This window comes from Acinonyx jubatus, chromosome A1 (genome assembly GCF_027475565.1).
Source record: "Acinonyx jubatus isolate Ajub_Pintada_27869175 chromosome A1, VMU_Ajub_asm_v1.0, whole genome shotgun sequence".
Classification (NCBI taxonomy): Eukaryota; Metazoa; Chordata; class Mammalia; order Carnivora; family Felidae; genus Acinonyx; species Acinonyx jubatus.
In genome coordinates, this window is record NC_069380.1 from 104,238,889 (window position 1) to 104,256,460 (window position 17,572).

Below are 17,572 nucleotides of genomic sequence, written 5' to 3' on the forward strand. Positions count from 1 at the left end.
GATGGGCATGAAGGAGGGCACTTGTTGGGATGAGCACTGGCTGTCACACGTAAGTGATGAATCAGTAAATTCTACTCCTGAAACCATTACTCCACTCTATCTTAACTAGCTTGGATTTGTATCAAATTTTAAGAAAAAAAGAAAAAATAGTGAGCACAGTCTGCCCCAGCTCTGGAAAGAAGAATGCTCCTGTTGTCGGTCTTCTTTCTGAACCTTTTTAAGCACGCACAACTGTCACCATCTTTTCTCTGGCCTCCTCTTTGCCATGACCCTAAGCCATCATCCTCATTCACACTTATTGTAAGTTGAAGCAGAAAAACAGGAAATCATGAAAAATGGCATGCGCTGGTAAAAACCTCTACAACTATAGCAATTATGATTTCATACCCTGACTGTGGCTAATCAGGTTTGCTCCCTCCCTTTGGCAGAAGAATTTCTCTTTGCTCTCTGTCTCATGGAGCCCTTGGGTATGGGGATAAACCTTCGATTATCTGGTCAGGTGACAGAACCTTCCATGCTTCAGGCAGACCCAACCTTGGCAAGACTATCTGATCTGCTAGTGAAAATCTAGGAAAGACCACCAGTGTTCGAGATGTGGGGACGTGTAGAGCTGTGGGGAGCTTTCAGATAAGGGAGCCTGGACTCCAGCAGAACAGAGCAGGTCAGATCATGCAAAGGTTAGTGGTGGACTCTGGACAAATCACTGGGTGGCCTTGGGCTATTTCCACTACAAATAGGATGTGAGACTCCTGGAGTCCCCCACTTTACTGAAGAGGTTTTAAACACTTTTGTGATTTGTAATGTGTTTAGAAATGGAACAAAAATATTTTTATTCTATGTGTGAAGAGGTCATTAAATGATAAAACACTGAATGGTAAAATACAGCTGTATGAGAAATTCCCTTCTTGGTATATATACTTACCCCCCATCCCAGTTTTATTGAGATATAATTGACATAGAACATTGTGTAGTTTAAAATGTACCATGTGTTCACTGGATACATGTGTATTTTGCAAAATGACTGCCACCATAGTGTTAGCTAAGGACACCAACCCATCACATAATTACCATTTCCATTGTGTGGAGTGAATATTTGAGATCTATTCTCCCAGCAGCTTTCAAGTATGCCATACTGTATTATTAATTATAATCATTACACAACACAATAGATACTCAGAAGCTTCTAACTAGAAATTTGCACACTTTAACCAACACCTCTCCATTTCCTCCACTCCCCATCCTGTTAGTAACCCCCACTCAACTTTTTTCTATGAGTTCAGCTCTTATGTACATTATTCTTGGTAAAATATGTCAGATAGAGAAAGACAAATACTACATGATATCACTTAAATGTGGAATCTAAAGGAGCTGGTGTATATATGTACTTTGGCTTATCTCCTTATCAGCATTTTCACATAATGCATGAAAACAATACAGAGGGAATCAAAGCCCTCAGGTTCTCTCTCTTTTTTCGATTGTCTTTTCTCTGTGCTACAGTATGATTTGTATCCCCAACAAAATTCATATGTCGAAGCCTTAACCTCAATGTAATAGGATTTGGAGATATGGTGCCTTTGGGAGTAAATAGGTTTCAATGAGGTCATAAGGGTGGGGTCATGAGATTAGTGCCTTTAAAAGAAAACATCAGAGTGCTTGTGGTCTCTCTCAGTACCAAGTGAGAACACAGTGGGAAGGTGGCTCTCTGTAAACCAGGCAGAGTTCTCACCAGAACCCAACAATGCTGGCACCCTGGCACCCTGATCTCAAACCATCAGCCTCCAGAACTGTGAGAAAATAAATCTCTGTCATTTAAGCCACCAAGTTAATGGTGTGGTTCTGTGTTATGACCAAGATACCCTGCTTCTCTTTCTACCTTCTGTCTACACTAGTCTCTCCTGGGAGGGCAGAGACAGAGGATATAGACTTAGTAACAGTGATGGCCTATGTAATGGCATCCTGTTGCATTTTTACCCCTTTATCACTGAAATTAGATGAACACATTATTCCACCTATATTGCATTATTAAAAAACAAAACAAGACAGGCACTTTTGACCAGTTTGCCTTTTGTAATGGCATTAAACTCCTTTCTTTATTATGCAAATTGGTGGAAAATAACTCTTCTGGAAAACAGAGGAACAACTAGAGCAAGAAATGATTGAAGAAGAGGTCAAAGAGAAAGGGGACAGGCACATATATCAGGGAGGGAGGCTCCTGATTACCTTCTCCATCCCTGAGCCTCACCAATGCCCAGCCTTCCCTATACTGCCCACTGTTCCTTTCCTTCCTGTCTTCTCACTGTCTATTACTTCCACTTCCTGTCTTTTTTTTCCTCTTCTGTAGGAACTCACATCAACCCCTAAAAACGTATTCTCCCAGCCCAGATTTCCATGCATCCACCTTCAACGGTAACAGAGAAATGATCTGTATGCTAATGGTTGAAAGCCTCAACAGCCCTCACTCCCAAATAACAACTGTACATGTTAAACAGGACCATCTACGAGGAACCCATCTATGTGGGTTTTACAAAGTGTTCCTCCAAAAGAAACTCTAGCCCAACACTAATCAACAGAAATATGAGAGCCACAAATGCCTGCCACATTTGATACTGGTATTTTAAATTCTCTAGTAGTCACATTTTTTAAAAAGTAAAAATAAATGGACGAATATTGTTTTAAAATATATTTTATTAGGGCACCTGCATAGCTCTGTCAGTTAAACATGTGACTCTTGATTTCAGGTGAGGTCATGATCCCAGGGTCATGGGATTGAGCTCCACATCAGGCTTCACATACTTAAGATTCTCTCTCTCTCTCTCTCTCTCTCCCCCGTCTCTCGGCTCCTCTCCCCCACTTGTGCTCTTTCTCTCTCTGAAAAATAAGATAAAATTTATTTAACACAATATATTCCCAAAATATTATTGCTTTAATATATAGCCAATTTTTAAAATATAATGGGATATTTCACATTTCTTTCAAATTAAGTCTTCAAAATCAAATGTGCATTTTATTTTTTGTCATGTTTATTTTGTTTTTGAGAGAGAGAGAGACAGAGTGTGAGAGGGGATGGCAGAGAGAGAGAGGGAGACACGGAATCTGAATCAGGATCCAGGCTCCAAGCTGTCAGCACAGAGCCCAATGTGGGGCTTGACCTATGAGTCGTGAGGTCATGACCTGAGCCAAAGTCAGATGCTTAACTGACTGAGCCACCCAGGATCCCTTCAAATGTGTATTTTATACTTCCAGTACATCTCATTTCATATAGCCACATTTAATTGCTTAATGCCACATGTGGCTAGTGACTACTGTATCGGACAGCATAGCTGTGGTCAGATGAAACGAAAGGTGAGGCCCTGGTGTAACGGCAGATAATGAAGGCCTCGTGCCAAATGGACTAACTCTCCTGGGCCTAAAAGCACAAGCCTATTGCAGAGGCAACAAACTAAATGCTCCTTTGAGACATGGAGATGTTTTTCATTGCTTTTAGAGAAAGGTACATCAACTACCATCTCCGTCAATATTATGGTAAAAGTTCAAATATTCAGAACCAAAACATCTCCATGGAATCTTGAAATGTAGTATATTGCTAATAACAATTTCTAAGAGCAGAAAACATCTCATCTTCCCTCTTATCACTTTTGTGAGGCCAAAACTATCCTGCCCACTGTGTAATTCCATGCTCAAGCTTTTGTCTCCTGATCATTTGGGAAAATTACAAAAAAAACCCTGCAAATTAGTTTTATTTTCTGAGAAGGGGGTGATTCCTCACCTGCATGGCAAATCACAGCACAGGTGCCCTATCTTTAGCAGGTGTATAGGTATACAATAGTAGCAGGCATTTGTATCCTGGACTGGCAGTTATGTTGCCTTCGGGTGCAGCTGTGGGGTTGGTTTACACTGAGGACTGAGTAAATGCTGAACCTTTAATTATACTGATTAACTGTCAATACCATTAATTCATACACCATTAGTTCAAGTATTCCTACAGTGATACCCAAGTCATTGACATCCCTTTTATAGTTGATGTCTTCCCTCTATATAACTCAGAGAAATGATTTTATGGTGGAAATCTCACTCTCTGGGTGAGAGTGGTAAGGAGGGTGGTCTTGCTTAAGTCTAATAGGATTTACCTGCTTCTTTGAGCAGGTAAATTTTGTGATGGTCTACCAGAATTTTTTTTAAGGATTCCCTGCTATCAGCCACTAATATTTTATCTCTTTGTTGAAGCCTCTCTCTCTCCTTATTCAGGCTTTTATCCTTATCTGAAGGGTCAGAAATTATAAAGCATAAACTTTTATATACAGGGGATATTTGAGATTTTATGAAAGAAATGCTATAAACCATTCAGACCTAAAGACAAAGAGAAAGAAAGAAAAAGAGAGAGAGAGAGAGAGAGAGAGAAGAGAGAGAGAGAGAATGAATCTCTATGGAAGATATTAGGCTAAAAATTTTCCTAGATCCCCTCAAATTATACCTCTGCCAACTTTAAAGCTGACTTGGGTTAAGTAACATGTCTTTTTTCATCACTTCCCCTAGAAGGGGCAATGACAACTTTTTTTTTCCTATTTGAGTTAAAATTCAATTTAAAGTCCATTTCTACTTGATTGTCACTCTTGTGAGATTCTTAGGCAAAAGGATACCATGAAACTTGGGATGCTGTTGTTTACAGATTTGATTTTCAAGGACGCTTCATTCCCATGGTTAATTAAAAGTTAAATGTGTACAAAAAAGAGTTGGCAAAGACTGATTCTCCTCCCTCTCTAGAGGTTTCCAAGTTCTTTTTTCATGAGCACCCAGAATCTTTTCCCTCACCGGACCCGGATTCCATTCTCGGTCTATCTGACCAGATGACGCAACATCTGTGTTCCCTTTTAAGAACGTGAGAAATAAAGCTTTTCCATCTTCCCTGTCTTTGAGTTCTGGGAAATCCAATTAAAACTGCTCAGATTTTGTTTTTCTTGTTTGCCTTAGAAGACAACCCTCGGGAAAGGTCCTGTGGCGGTCTCCCGCCTGTGGAAGAAGGTGATCAAAAAATTAACCTGATTATGGAGTTGTCGATGCAGGTTTCCCTTCAGACTGAAAAGATCACCCAGCTGGAAGAAGTTTTAGAGGAGAAGGAAAGGAAGATTCAGCAGCTGGAAGCTGAGCGGGGATCCCATCCTTTCCAAGAAGTTGAGGAGTCTCCAGAATGTTTACAAGAAGCCCCAATTTTCTTTAACAATAATGTCACCCCTGTGGTCTCTCATGAGGATATGTAAGGATTCCCAATAAGAAAATAATAAATGTTTATTAAGGGTCACGTGTGTGAAGTCCAGAACCCAGCTAGTCTCGTCATTGTCGAACTCAACTTCAAGATGATGGGTTTGAATATATCCTATAATGTGCCTATTGGAAAACAAAGGGAACTTTTCAGAACCAATGCCTGAATGTTTCCCCTTCAGACATTAGCAGTCAGGTAACCCACATAGTTGTGGAATACTACATTTTTAGACATCCCAGATAACTGTAGGAGAGAGAGAAAAACACACAAGTAGACAGATGGCTAAAGAACATAGTTATCATTTTCTTACCAGAGGTTTGTCACACTGCAAGGTACCACCAATCCTGTATCTGTAAGTGGCTCATCGTGAACAGAAAACTGTCATGGAAGGCAAGCTTGCAACTGGGAAACTGGGGAATGTTAGGGTAATGAAGAGTGGAATCATTGCCAAGAGAGTAAACAGCCATGAGGTCTGTTTTTTCATGTCCTCTAGAATATATTTCTTCATGGCATGTAATTTATTAACATTTAGCAAGAGTAGAAATGACATAAAATCAAAGCAATAAAAATAAATAAAGAATGGATGAATCAGTACTGTGGTCCTTTGGGAAAATTGTCCTGCGACATCTCCTTGGGAAAAGAGACAACACTGATTTTTCCTGTTGGATCAAAACTAAGACCAAAGCAAAATATACTGTTCTGTTATTATCGTAACAAGGAGGTGTGGACAGTACAAAATCATGTCAGGAAAAATAGAGGATGGGCAAACGAAAGCTACCCTATAATTAACGGGCTACAAGAAATCAAACCATATTCCTCTTTTATGCAGCCCCCTCAAATAAACTTTCCCACACAAAGGGAGCAGCTAGGCACTAACTTTGGGGAAGACTCTGGTACTTAATTCTTACTGTTCTGGAACTGTATGATTCAGACAAATAGCTCCAGCTCTCCCGTGAATCTGACTGTATCACTATTTCTTGATTTAATTCAACCAGTTCAACAAATACTCCCTGAAACCCTTCTATCTACAAGAGACAACAATAGATGTTAGAAATATCATAGCAAATATGAGAATCACCATCTTTATCATCCAAGAGTTTATAGACACACAAGAGTCTCCTCAAATGTAAGGCAGTTATGAAATGGAAGAGAGAATGTGGGTGAATACAGAGTAAACCTGATTAGCACTGCTTTAGTAAAAGTCCTCAAATTTACTGAACGTGAGTAATCACTAAAAATTCATATTCCCAGTCTTTGGTAATCCCGGAAGGAGATTTTTCCTTGCAAACCAGTGGGAGGAGTCTCTTACCAAATGCAACCAGCCCATAATCTAATTATGGATCTGACTATCAACAAAACAAAGATTCCAAATGTGACTTCAAAAAAAGAAAAAGGAAGTAATTGAGTTTTGGGCTCCTAATAGCTTTATGATATTGACTCTAGATGTTCACTGCAAAAAAACAAAAACAAAAACAAAAACCATAGATTCATACAAAGCTAGAATCTTCCTATATTTGTATGTAATCTCAGAGTTTCACATGCAAGGTCAGCAAGTATGTACAGGTGCACTCCATGATCAGAAATAAAAGCAATTTACAACTCCCAGATCATGAATACACACCTCCCCCAAAAAGTGACTCAAGGCACTTTTCCATGGTCCCAAAAGAACCTTTTCCAGAGAGTGTGCTTCAGCCCTTACCGAATTCATTTCAGAAATCCCTTTTCTCTGCTCCCTTCTCCTTTTCATCTCCTCCACCCCAAGATCTCTTTGATCTATGTATCTGGCCCTGATGAGGTCTCTCTTTTCCAGCCTTGAGGTTTTGCCCATTGTTTTTTACAACATGGCTGACAGTTGGCAAGTCCTCACTGTGTATTTCTCTAAGAAAGCTTTAAACCTTTCAGTTTCTAAAGAGTGGACTGTCTCGAAGGTAAACCACTATCTCCATAATTTTGATCTGTTATCATAATCAAGTTTCCATCCTTTTATTTTACCAGAGATTGTCTTAATCCCAAGGGATATGGGGGGTGGGGTGGGGGTGTAACATAGAAGGAAAATATGGAAAGAGAGAGAAGAAAATCCCATCACATCCCAGATAGGCAGATATTAACGTCTAGGTAAATTTCCCATGGCTAATGCCCTGGCTAGCCATCAGTATGAAAGCAGACTGATAGTGGAGATAAAATAATAGATGGAACTGGAACTTCTGTTAATAATTAATTGAGCCTGTCCCCTCTAAATATCTAAGACAAGTCAATGAAGAAGAAAGCATCAAGGCTCCCATTCCCTGGCAAAACTATCCTTTCAAGAAGCTGATCTGGGTTACCTAGACTCAGATCCAGGGGATCTCCAAATCCGAAGTGGGGAGAAGATTCCACCCAAAGATGAAAAGACTAATCTCTATTAGTGACATCTTAGTAACAAGGATTCTTTAAATATCCAAATTTTATGGGGTGGTATGGGGATGGCTGGGGGAAGGGGTGTTTTAAGATGGGGTATTGCTGGCTTCTGATGCATTCCTAAGTAAAAAATTCATATTCCTAGCTGGATATTTACACCGGTGTATGCCCTCAGAGTTCATTTCCATTTTCTGCCATTCCTCCAAATAGCCAACCCCTGGTTCAGATGAACTAAATATCAGATTATACCCCTACACTGGAGCAAAGTCTATTTGCTTACAAACACGCTAAGTTGCTGAAATAGCCTGATAATCTTTAAAATATCTGGTGTAAATATCATGAGACAAGTAGCATGCTGAGGACCTTATTCCTTAATGGAAATGTGATGAATCATCAGGTAACATACCTGCTTGAAAAAGTAATTTTCTAGATTTCAAAAAAATTAAAACATTTAACAAGTAACTCAAGCCATTCTCTAACATTCTAAAGACATTCATGGAAATGTATGCATAGTTCTAGTTCTTTTTTCCACCAGTCATTAACTTTTCTCAGAGAGAAAGTACAACTGAATGTGTGGCATGTCTAATTTAAATAAATGTTGGCTTTCATAATTTAGTGTCATTATTATGTGGGTGTGCTCCCAAATACTTTCATGGCCAGCTGCAGTTACAGCAAAGGACTTGTTAAGGACTATCAAGAGGGCAAGCCATTGGAGAAACCAGTCCAGAAATGTGAAGGCGGGACCCTTGGATTCAATGAAGTTCAGCAAAAGCAAAGAAACGATAATGCTTTCTGCCTAAATGTATTTCTGGCAAATGAATTGAATCAAGTTTTCATTGTCTCCTACACTCTTCCCTGTTTATCCCCAAATCCAATCATTTTCTTTTACATTACACTGAAGCAAAGAATTTTTGGTTTAATGCAGCAAGTAGAGAAGTGTTGATGAATGTTGCAGATTAAGTCAAATTAATATTTATTGGCAATTATCAAGTATAGGGATGCAGGGACAAAACTATCCCAAAAGATATAAGAAAACTATTTTTAAAGGACTTGGTAAATCAACCGCCTGAGATTGACTAAGTGTGACTCTTAAAATTTGAAAAAATTAGAGGGAAAAAAAAAGGGAAAAGGAAATTGTAAAGAGTAAATCTTTATGAACAATTTCCCCTGCTAGGACAAAAACATCTTTTATTAAGATTTCCCAGACACAAGAGACCTTTTTGCTTAACAGAGGAGAATCAAGTTCAAGTAGGAAATAACCTTTTTAAAATAAAAGCACTAGCACACTGGGATAAAGTTCACAGCCAAAGATAGGGCTGGCCATGACATTTTCCTTACCTAATGAAATGAGAACTTTTATGGTAAAACAAAACCAAACCAAAAACAGTTCTTATTCCCAGCTTCCCAAAGAAAATGAACAGCTGGAGTCAGATCCTCTATACATTCCCAACATGAACCTGCAGCAAAATGACACTTAATTGTCTGATCATTTTCACCTCTAAGGTTTATATTCATTTGCTTTTTGTTTAACCAAGAAGGAACATGAACCTGCAGCAAAACGACATTTAATTGTCTGGTCATTTTCACCTATAAGGTTTATATTCATTTGTTTTTTGTTTAACCAAGAAGGACCTTTGGGACTCAAATCCCAAAACACCCAATTCTTTATTCCTGGATGGGAAAATCACATGACATATTATCTAATAACTCCTAAATCCCTTTTCCTAAATGTCACAAATAAGTCTCGCCAAGAGTTTATTAGCTGGTATCACCTTTTCCACAGTATGATGCTAGCATAGGCAAAGGATGATAGAATAGGAGAGGAAAGACTTATCCTAGCACTAACTCTTTGTCACATGGGGTCCAAACAATGCTAACAGTGAGTTCTTGTTAAAAGAAAACAAGCTGGGGTGCCTGGGTAGTTGAGTTAGTTGAGTGTCAGACTCTTGATCTCATGGGATCAGCCCCTGGTGGGGCTCCGCACTGACAGTCCGGAGCCTGTTTGGGATTTTCTCTCCCTCCCTCCCTCCCTCCCTCCCTCCCTCCATCTCTCTCTCTCTGCCCCTCCTTTGCTCACTCACCCATGAGTGTGCACATGTGCACACTCTCTCTCTCAAAATAAATAAACTTTTAAAAAAAGAAAGAAAAGGAAAAAAAGCTGTTTGTTAACAAAAGTGTTGATCTTATAATAACAAGGTATGTCTTAACACCTAGCTGCTATTTAAGTCAAATTGGTATGAAAGAAACCACAAATAGTGGAAGCCCTACTGTCTTGTTAGGGATCTGCATTTACTAGCCATCCATTATGTGTATAGGAATATACCTAACATTTACATTACAATTTATAGTTAAAGTATTTTCAAAAGGATGATTTTATTTAATCTTCATGAGGTAGGTTGTAGCTAAATAATCTCAAATTTACAACTAGGTGATGTCAGAACAAAGACCTGTGGCCCCCAGGACCGCAGAACTTTCCCAATACTCACCATCTCTGTGTAGTTACAGAAACAAACATATTCACCATCTATACCTCTTTCCCAGGTCAGCCTTCATTTCCATTTATAGGAAAAAGAATTTTCTACAGGTACCTTCTTTCTCAGGTTTATTCCACACAGAGTCAAAAAGCTGTCTGTATTCAACTGACCTACTTACTGGGTTTAGCCAGAACAGGGTTTTGAGTTTTGTTTGCTCATTTTCTTTCCTTCTTTCTCTCTCTCCCTCCCCCTTCCTTCCTTCCTTTGTTTCTCTTTTTCTTTATTCCTTTCTTTCTTTTTCTTTCTCTTTGTCTCTCTCTTTCTTCCTTCTTTCCTTCCTCCCTTCCATTTTTTTTTTTTTTTTATTTAATTAGGCTTCACACACAACATGGAGCCCAACGCAGGGCATGAAATCAAGACCTGAGCTGAGATCAAGAGTCAGATGCTTAACTGACTGAGCCACCCAAGTGTCCCTCTTTCTTTCTTTTAAAGTAAATGCTTTTAAGAAGATGAGGCTGCCTTCTACAGATCCCACTAGGCCTCACCATTTCTAGTTGTCACATACCTTAAGGCTGCTTAACATCTTTATCTTACCTACGTGGCCTATAAGTAAATGGGTTTAGAATTCCTACCCAAAATACAGTGTGTATACCAGGTGAATTTTGTAATTTGTGGTTGCCACCAAAAATTACAGCATCTTGATCTTTTGATTTATAATCTAATAGATACATTCAAAGTATTTTATATCCCACATTCAGTGTTAAGGCTTGTTCTCCTCTGCATAACAGAGACAACACAACAAAGACCTAAAGAAAGTAACTAACCCAGAGTCCACTGCATTTTCCTCATGAGGTCAAGACAGTTTCTGAATCTTTCTGTTTTGATGTGTGTGCTGTGTAGATAAAGTAAATACTGATGGTAAAAAGTCATCTTGTCCACACCACCAACACAAGTAAGTAGGTAAATGATTATCAGAACTGAAATTTTCTAAAGGAAGGAATCCCACACATAGACAGTCTACTTGCTTTTTTTCTTTAAAGTTTATTTCATTTTGAGAGAGAGACAGGCAGACAGACAGAGAGAGAGAGGAAGAGAGAGAGAATCCTAAGCAGGTTCAGTGGTGTCAGTGTAGAGCCCAATGCAGGGCTCAAACTCACAAACTGTGAGATCATGACCTGAGCCGAAATCAAGAGGTGGACACTTAACCAACTGAGCCACCCAGGTGCCCCTAGACAGTCTACTCTTCAAAACAACACAATTCTCTCTTCAACTCACTGGCATGGATTCTATGGTACATGGAGAAAGAAAGAAAATCAGTTCAGTGACATCTGCAAAGATTATTGGTTGTAGCTCTACCTGCTTTTGTCTCCTACTTCGACAAAAAGGTAGGCTTTAGGTCTCCTCAGCACATTTAGCATATTTAGCAATTATGCCTTAAATTTATAAATCAAAGTAAAAAATTATGCTTCTGTTTATCCTGACAACCCTGTGAGTTATGGGTTTCTCATTTACAAGTGGGAAACAGAACTCTAGACTTTAGAATTACAATCTTAGAGTCCACAACAGAAGTCAGCATGCCTAATATAGTTTCCCACCTTTGTTAGCAGGGCCAGTGAGTTCAGAATAGTTTTCGTATTTTTCAATGATTGAAACAACAACAAAAAATCAAAGAGTAAGATTTGTGGAACAAAAATTCTATGATGTTCAATTTTTGCTGTCCATAAATTTTACTAGAAAACAGTCATGTTCATTCATTTAGATATTGTTTTGGTTCTTTTTCTGCTATAGTGGCAAAGTTGAGTAGTTATGATAGAGACCTATGGCCAGCAAGCCTAAATATCTGAGACTTTATAATAAAAATAAGGTAAATTTAAATAAATACTCCAAGTCATATAGCTAGTAAGTTTCAGAACTAGGCTTGAGTCTGATTTTCTCACTCCAGTTGGAGTATTCTTTGTGATCAGAGTACTAATGCTTTTACACAGATTCATTCTCAACTTGGCTTTATAAAAAATGCGTATACACATACACACATACACACATACAGTGTATATATATGTGTGTATGTATATGTATATATGTGTGTGTGTGTGTGTGTGTGTGTGTGTGTGTGTGTGTGTGTCTGTGTCTATATGCACCCAGGAGTCCTCAAATCTCACTAGACTATGGCTAAAAATATAGGCTTATATGTCTTTTATTGTCCTGTAGCAGAAAGCCTTTTCAGATTATTAATATATTTTTCTCCAAGTATGGATCTGTTTTATTCCCACAATAGAAAGGTACCTTGCTCTGTGTGAACTTGCCTAGGACCCAGAAGCTCTGTGTAAAACGAGCAGAGTATAAGGAGAAGCTGACCTTGAGATACTTCCTTTCTAGATTTTTCTTTCCAAAGACTAAGCCCACTGAAGAAAGAATGACTGAAAATTTGCCTCTGACAGGAAGTTGGGAGACAGGGAAGGCAGTTCTTGTCACTGCTGAAAGGAGAACAAGAGAGTTATGTGTGTCTCAGCAGCAGCAGGAGCCTGACCCTGCTCTGGGACATTGCTTTAGGGATGTAGCAGAATCTCAGAAGGACCAAGGAGGTTGGGTTCTGCAGGCCCAGGATGCTAGGCCCTGCTAAGCACCCATACCAGTGTGTGCCTTGGATATGACCAAGCAGTAGACCTGAGGAGACCAAGCTGACTGGGAAGACAGGGAACTCATATCATCAGGTAACAGAGAATGATCTCAGAACCAAGAATTCTGGCATAGGGTCAGGGAAATGGAAGATTCAAAATGACTGAGGTTGGGGGGCACCTGGGTAGCTCAGTCGGTTAAGCATCTGACTGGCTCAGGTCATGATCTCGTGGTTCGTGAGTTCAAGCACAGGCTCTGTGTTCACAGTTTAGAGCCTGGAGGCTGTTTCAGATTCTGTATCTGCCTCTGTCTCTGCCCCTTCCCCACTCTCTGTCTCAAAAATAAATAAACATTAAAAAAAATAGTAAAATGACTGAGGTTAAACTTCCTGCCTCCCTAGTGGGTTAAGGACTTAGAGTCAACATTCCAATAATTTATAGAAAAGAAAGAAAAGGAACTAGTCCAGACATGAGTTTGCAGACTGAGATTCACATGAGCCATACTATTTAAAGTCCCCATTAAAAATTCAAATCACAAAGCCTCCATATATCTATCCAAAAATTCCTGCTGGAGTCAACATTCCATTGAGTTCTGTTCCCCTAACAATTTATGAAGATCCCACCATTCTCAACACCTCAGTCTGTCATCCTCACCCTGAACCTCTGCTGCTTCAGAGAACGGCTGTCACCCCCTGCCATGTTATGACTGCCTGCCTCCTGCCCCCAGGCCTCCACTGGTACCCGGTTGGGCTCAGGCCTCAAAGAGAAGCACCTTCCTCAACTCTCCAAAACACAAACAAATATATTAGGCTGGGGTATTTAACAAAACTTCATTAAATTCTTGGGAATAACCCAAACATGGTGCAAAATACTACACTGTTAGTTCAAGTTCTTGCTATGTTCTTTCCAAGTGGTGGACATCAGCTTTGCTACTACTGTTGGCATTTTACTACAGACATTCTGTTCCTTCCTCAGGGAGAGGAGCAGGTCACCAGTTCACCCAACCCAAAGCTGTTCATTTGGAATCCCAGGATGATTAATTGTGACAATATTCTTCTTCTGGACATAACTCCATCCACCTACACGGTGTGGTCTGACTCCAAGGACTCCAACCATATGTCCTAGAACCTGAGTTATTCAAGCTTAAATAACACTCTCTGTGGGATACTGACAGGCTTATAACTTTCTATACCTGAGGAGGACATGTTCTCAATGTACACTACTTTACAGGGGCGCCTGAGTGGCTCAGTCGGTTAAGCGTCGGACTTCAGTTTAGGTCATGATCTCACGGCTCATGGGTTCAAGCCCTGCATCAGGTTCTGTGCTGACAACTCAGAACCTGGAGCCTGCTTACGATTCTGTGCCTCCCTCTCTTTCTGCCCCTTGCCTTTTCACACTCTGTTTCTCTCTCAAAAATAAGTAAACATTAAAAATCTAAAACAATATATACACTACTTCATAAAATGCTACATATCTTAGCCTGCACATCTATAGTCATAGACAGAGTGACTTGATCCTCAAAAAAGAAGACTGGGTATTGGCTTTACATTCCTATAATTAAAGGGCCTTTTTGTGATTTTTCTAATATACAGGAAGGATTCTCCGAAGATGAACTAAAATTCTAACACTAGAAATGCAGCTGCTAATTTAGATGGGGTTTTTTATAGTAAAACAAAGTCTCTTTCTCTGCCATACCATCCTCTCCCATTTAGAAGACGATACAGAGCAATACCACTGCTCTGTCAAAATCTTCTCCCCACATTTCATTTTTGGTAAAATTTCCCACTTTTTAATAGATTAATATCCAAAGTATATTTTCCCTTCCTCAACAGACACTTACTGCATGCTTTTTATGAACTTGTCCTTGTTGTATGCTCGATCAGTCACATCAGATGTGTAGATTTAGCCCACATATATACAGAAAAATACAGAGTTTATTACTGCTTCAGAGGCATTTGCTGTACCTGTTAAGTTTGTTAAATAATAAGTTCAAGAAATGGCTGGTAAAAAGAAATCAGGAGAGGGCCGGGTTTCCTATGCCACAGTTCCTTTTCTAAATACATTTGAAATTGGTGGGAGGTATTTTTTCAAACCCTCCATGGACTTTCTTGAGTGGATGAATGCTCCTTTGCAGGAGTGAACGACCTTCAGAGAGGCAGGCCATGTGCAATCTGAACTAGATTACAGATTCAGAAGCTTACAGGAAAGTCTCCAGATGGAGAAGGGATGTGGTTCCCTTTGTTCACTTTACCTCCAACCTCACAAAGATGCCAAGAATTTAAATTAATCTGATTATCCTCTGGGAGGATAATCAATCCTACTATTTTACCATAGAAACTTAGACCCATTCCATGCAGTTGTTTTTCTAGATTGCTTTTTGCTAAGAACTGTAACAAACGGATATCCTAAGAAAGAAAAAAAAATTTTTCCATCTTGTTATATTCACTTTACAATTTTGGAACACAGCAGTTATCTCCTAAAATATCAGAATCAGGAGCTCAGGCTCAGAGAAGGGGGTATCTGTAATGGTGGGAGCTGTTTCAAGCATCAGAGAATATTGACAGATCCTTGGGACCTAATCAAACATTGAAATTGAATAGGCCTCTGGAGTGATGTGTAACTTCAGGGAACAAATTCCCATCTGTTAACTTTTTTAGTAAGAATTGGAGAACTCAACACATACTAAGAAAAGAGAATTAGATTTAAAAAGTAAGCCTGTGTCTATATTGAAATTTCTTTTCTTTAGTAATGAGAATTGGAAAAAAAAAATACTTGAATTACAAACCAAGGATGGAAAGCCCTTTCAGAGGATGAACCCCCTCCCCCAAAATCCTGTTCTCTTTTATACTAGTGTTAACCGTTAACAGGATGGAGTATTTGTGTTATTTTTCCCCCAAGAAAATGTGTGGCAAATCTGTAAGAGTTTTAAGTCCCCACAAACTTTCTATTGCTTTAATGAACATTCTGTAGCAGTAATAAGTCCTTAGATGAAATGAGAAATTCTAGGTTACTAAAGGACAAATTGAGATACAAGTCCACCCAATTCCGAGCCAATGGCACTACCATAGTTAGCCATCTATATGTTTGATTAAGTTATGGGTCTTTCAGATGTGTCTTGAATATGCATAATTAAGTATGATAGCTAAAGACTGGACAGGCAACTGCCAATCTGAACTTCTTAGCCCTTCCCCACATATAGGGAAAGAGAAAACTTCATGTTTTGTATCACTCCCAGCCAACGCTAGTAATAGTGAGGTTTGCTGTAAGATGAATTTGGTCGAATTTTTCCCCAGAGTAAAGTTAATTAGAATTTTCCATAAAGTGAGACAACTTGAGAAAGAACATGTCTTATATGTATTGGTCATCACAGATGCTTTTTCATTCTTCCTGGTGACCTCAGTTTTACTGAAATTAAAAAAGTATTATGGAAGCTTTATAAAATAAACAACTTAACTTTCCTTCCAGTTGAAGTACGAGAGTCTTCATTCTGTTTCATTTCTTCGAAAGAATTTTAGAGAATCACAATGGATAAAATTTCTTTGAAAGAATTTTGAACCCACAATGGGTTCAATAATGAAATGTCACTCTCATACTTCTCACTTTGAAAATAATCCACACATGATTCAGAGAACTATCATCTAAAATGCATTTGATAATGTGCAATACTTTCCCACCTTCAAACAAAAGAATTTGTTAAGTTATATATATAATGTAATATGTAGGGTGACCACTAAAAAAGCTATGCAAAGAGGTATACTCAAATTCGTACAGATGAATCAAAACGGAATTCTAAAAAATGTTCAAATAACCCAAAGGAAAGCAAGAGAAAGAAAACAGAGGAGTGCCAAAGTGTTCACCAGCAAATTCTATCAAATATTTAAAGAAGTACCAATACCAATTTATGCAATCTCTTCCAGAATACAGGAGTATATCAGAGTTCTCCAGAGAAATAGAACTCACAGGGTGTGTGTGTGTGTGTGTGTGTGTGTGTGTGTGTGTGTGCGCGCGCGCGCGCACGCGTGTGTGTAGATGGAAGGATTTATTCTAAGGAACTCAATTATGTGACTAAAGAGGATGGCAAGTCCAAAATCTGCAGTGTAGGCTGGCAATCAGGAGACCCAGGAAGAGTTAATGTTGCAATTAAAGTTCAAAGGCAGTCTACTAGCAAAACTCCACATCCTTTAAAGAAGGTCAATATTCTTTCATTAAGGCCTTTAACTGTTTGAATGAGGCCCACCACCCATATTATGGAGAATAATCTGCTTTCTCAAAGTCTATAGATTTAAATGTTAATCTCAGTTTTTTAAATGTTTATTTATTCTTGAAAGAGTGAAAGAGCAAGCAGGGAGGGGCAAAGAGAGAGGGAGACACAGAATCTGAAGCAGGCTCCAGACTCCGAACTGTCAGCACAGAGCACGACGTGGGGCTCGAACTCACAAACAGCGAGATCATGACCTGAGCTGAAGTCGGACACTCAACTGACTGAGCCACTCAGGCACCCTAATGTTAATCTCAGTTTTAAAACACTTCCACTGAAACTTCTCAGATAATATTTGACCAAATACCAGAGTGCTGTGGACCAGCCACATTGACATAGGAAATTAATGATCACAAGGAGGAACACTTTCCAATTCATTTTATAAAGTTCATACTTATATGAAAACATCAAAACCAGACCAAGAAAACTATGACCAATAGCCTTTATAAATAATGACTCAAAAACTCTTATAAAATATTGGCAATGTAGTATTTAGCAATAATGAATAATAATTATGCCATGACCTAGTGAGATTTATTCCAAGGATTCAAAACTGATACAGTATTGAAAA

General features: G+C 39.0%; 1 protein-coding gene across 1 annotated transcript in view; it reads left to right on the forward strand.

The window, feature by feature from the left end:
* CCDC192 (coiled-coil domain containing 192) overlaps positions 1 to 5,296 on the forward strand; it is a 209,152-nt gene extending 203,856 nt beyond the window's left edge. Inside the window, exon 7 of the mRNA XM_027076781.2 lies at positions 4,969 to 5,296. Within this exon, the coding sequence (XP_026932582.1) occupies positions 4,969 to 5,255 (287 nt within the window). The 3' untranslated portion in view covers positions 5,256 to 5,296. The remainder of the gene's footprint in view (positions 1 to 4,968) is intronic.
* Positions 5,297 to 17,572: the final 12,276 nt, after the last annotated feature.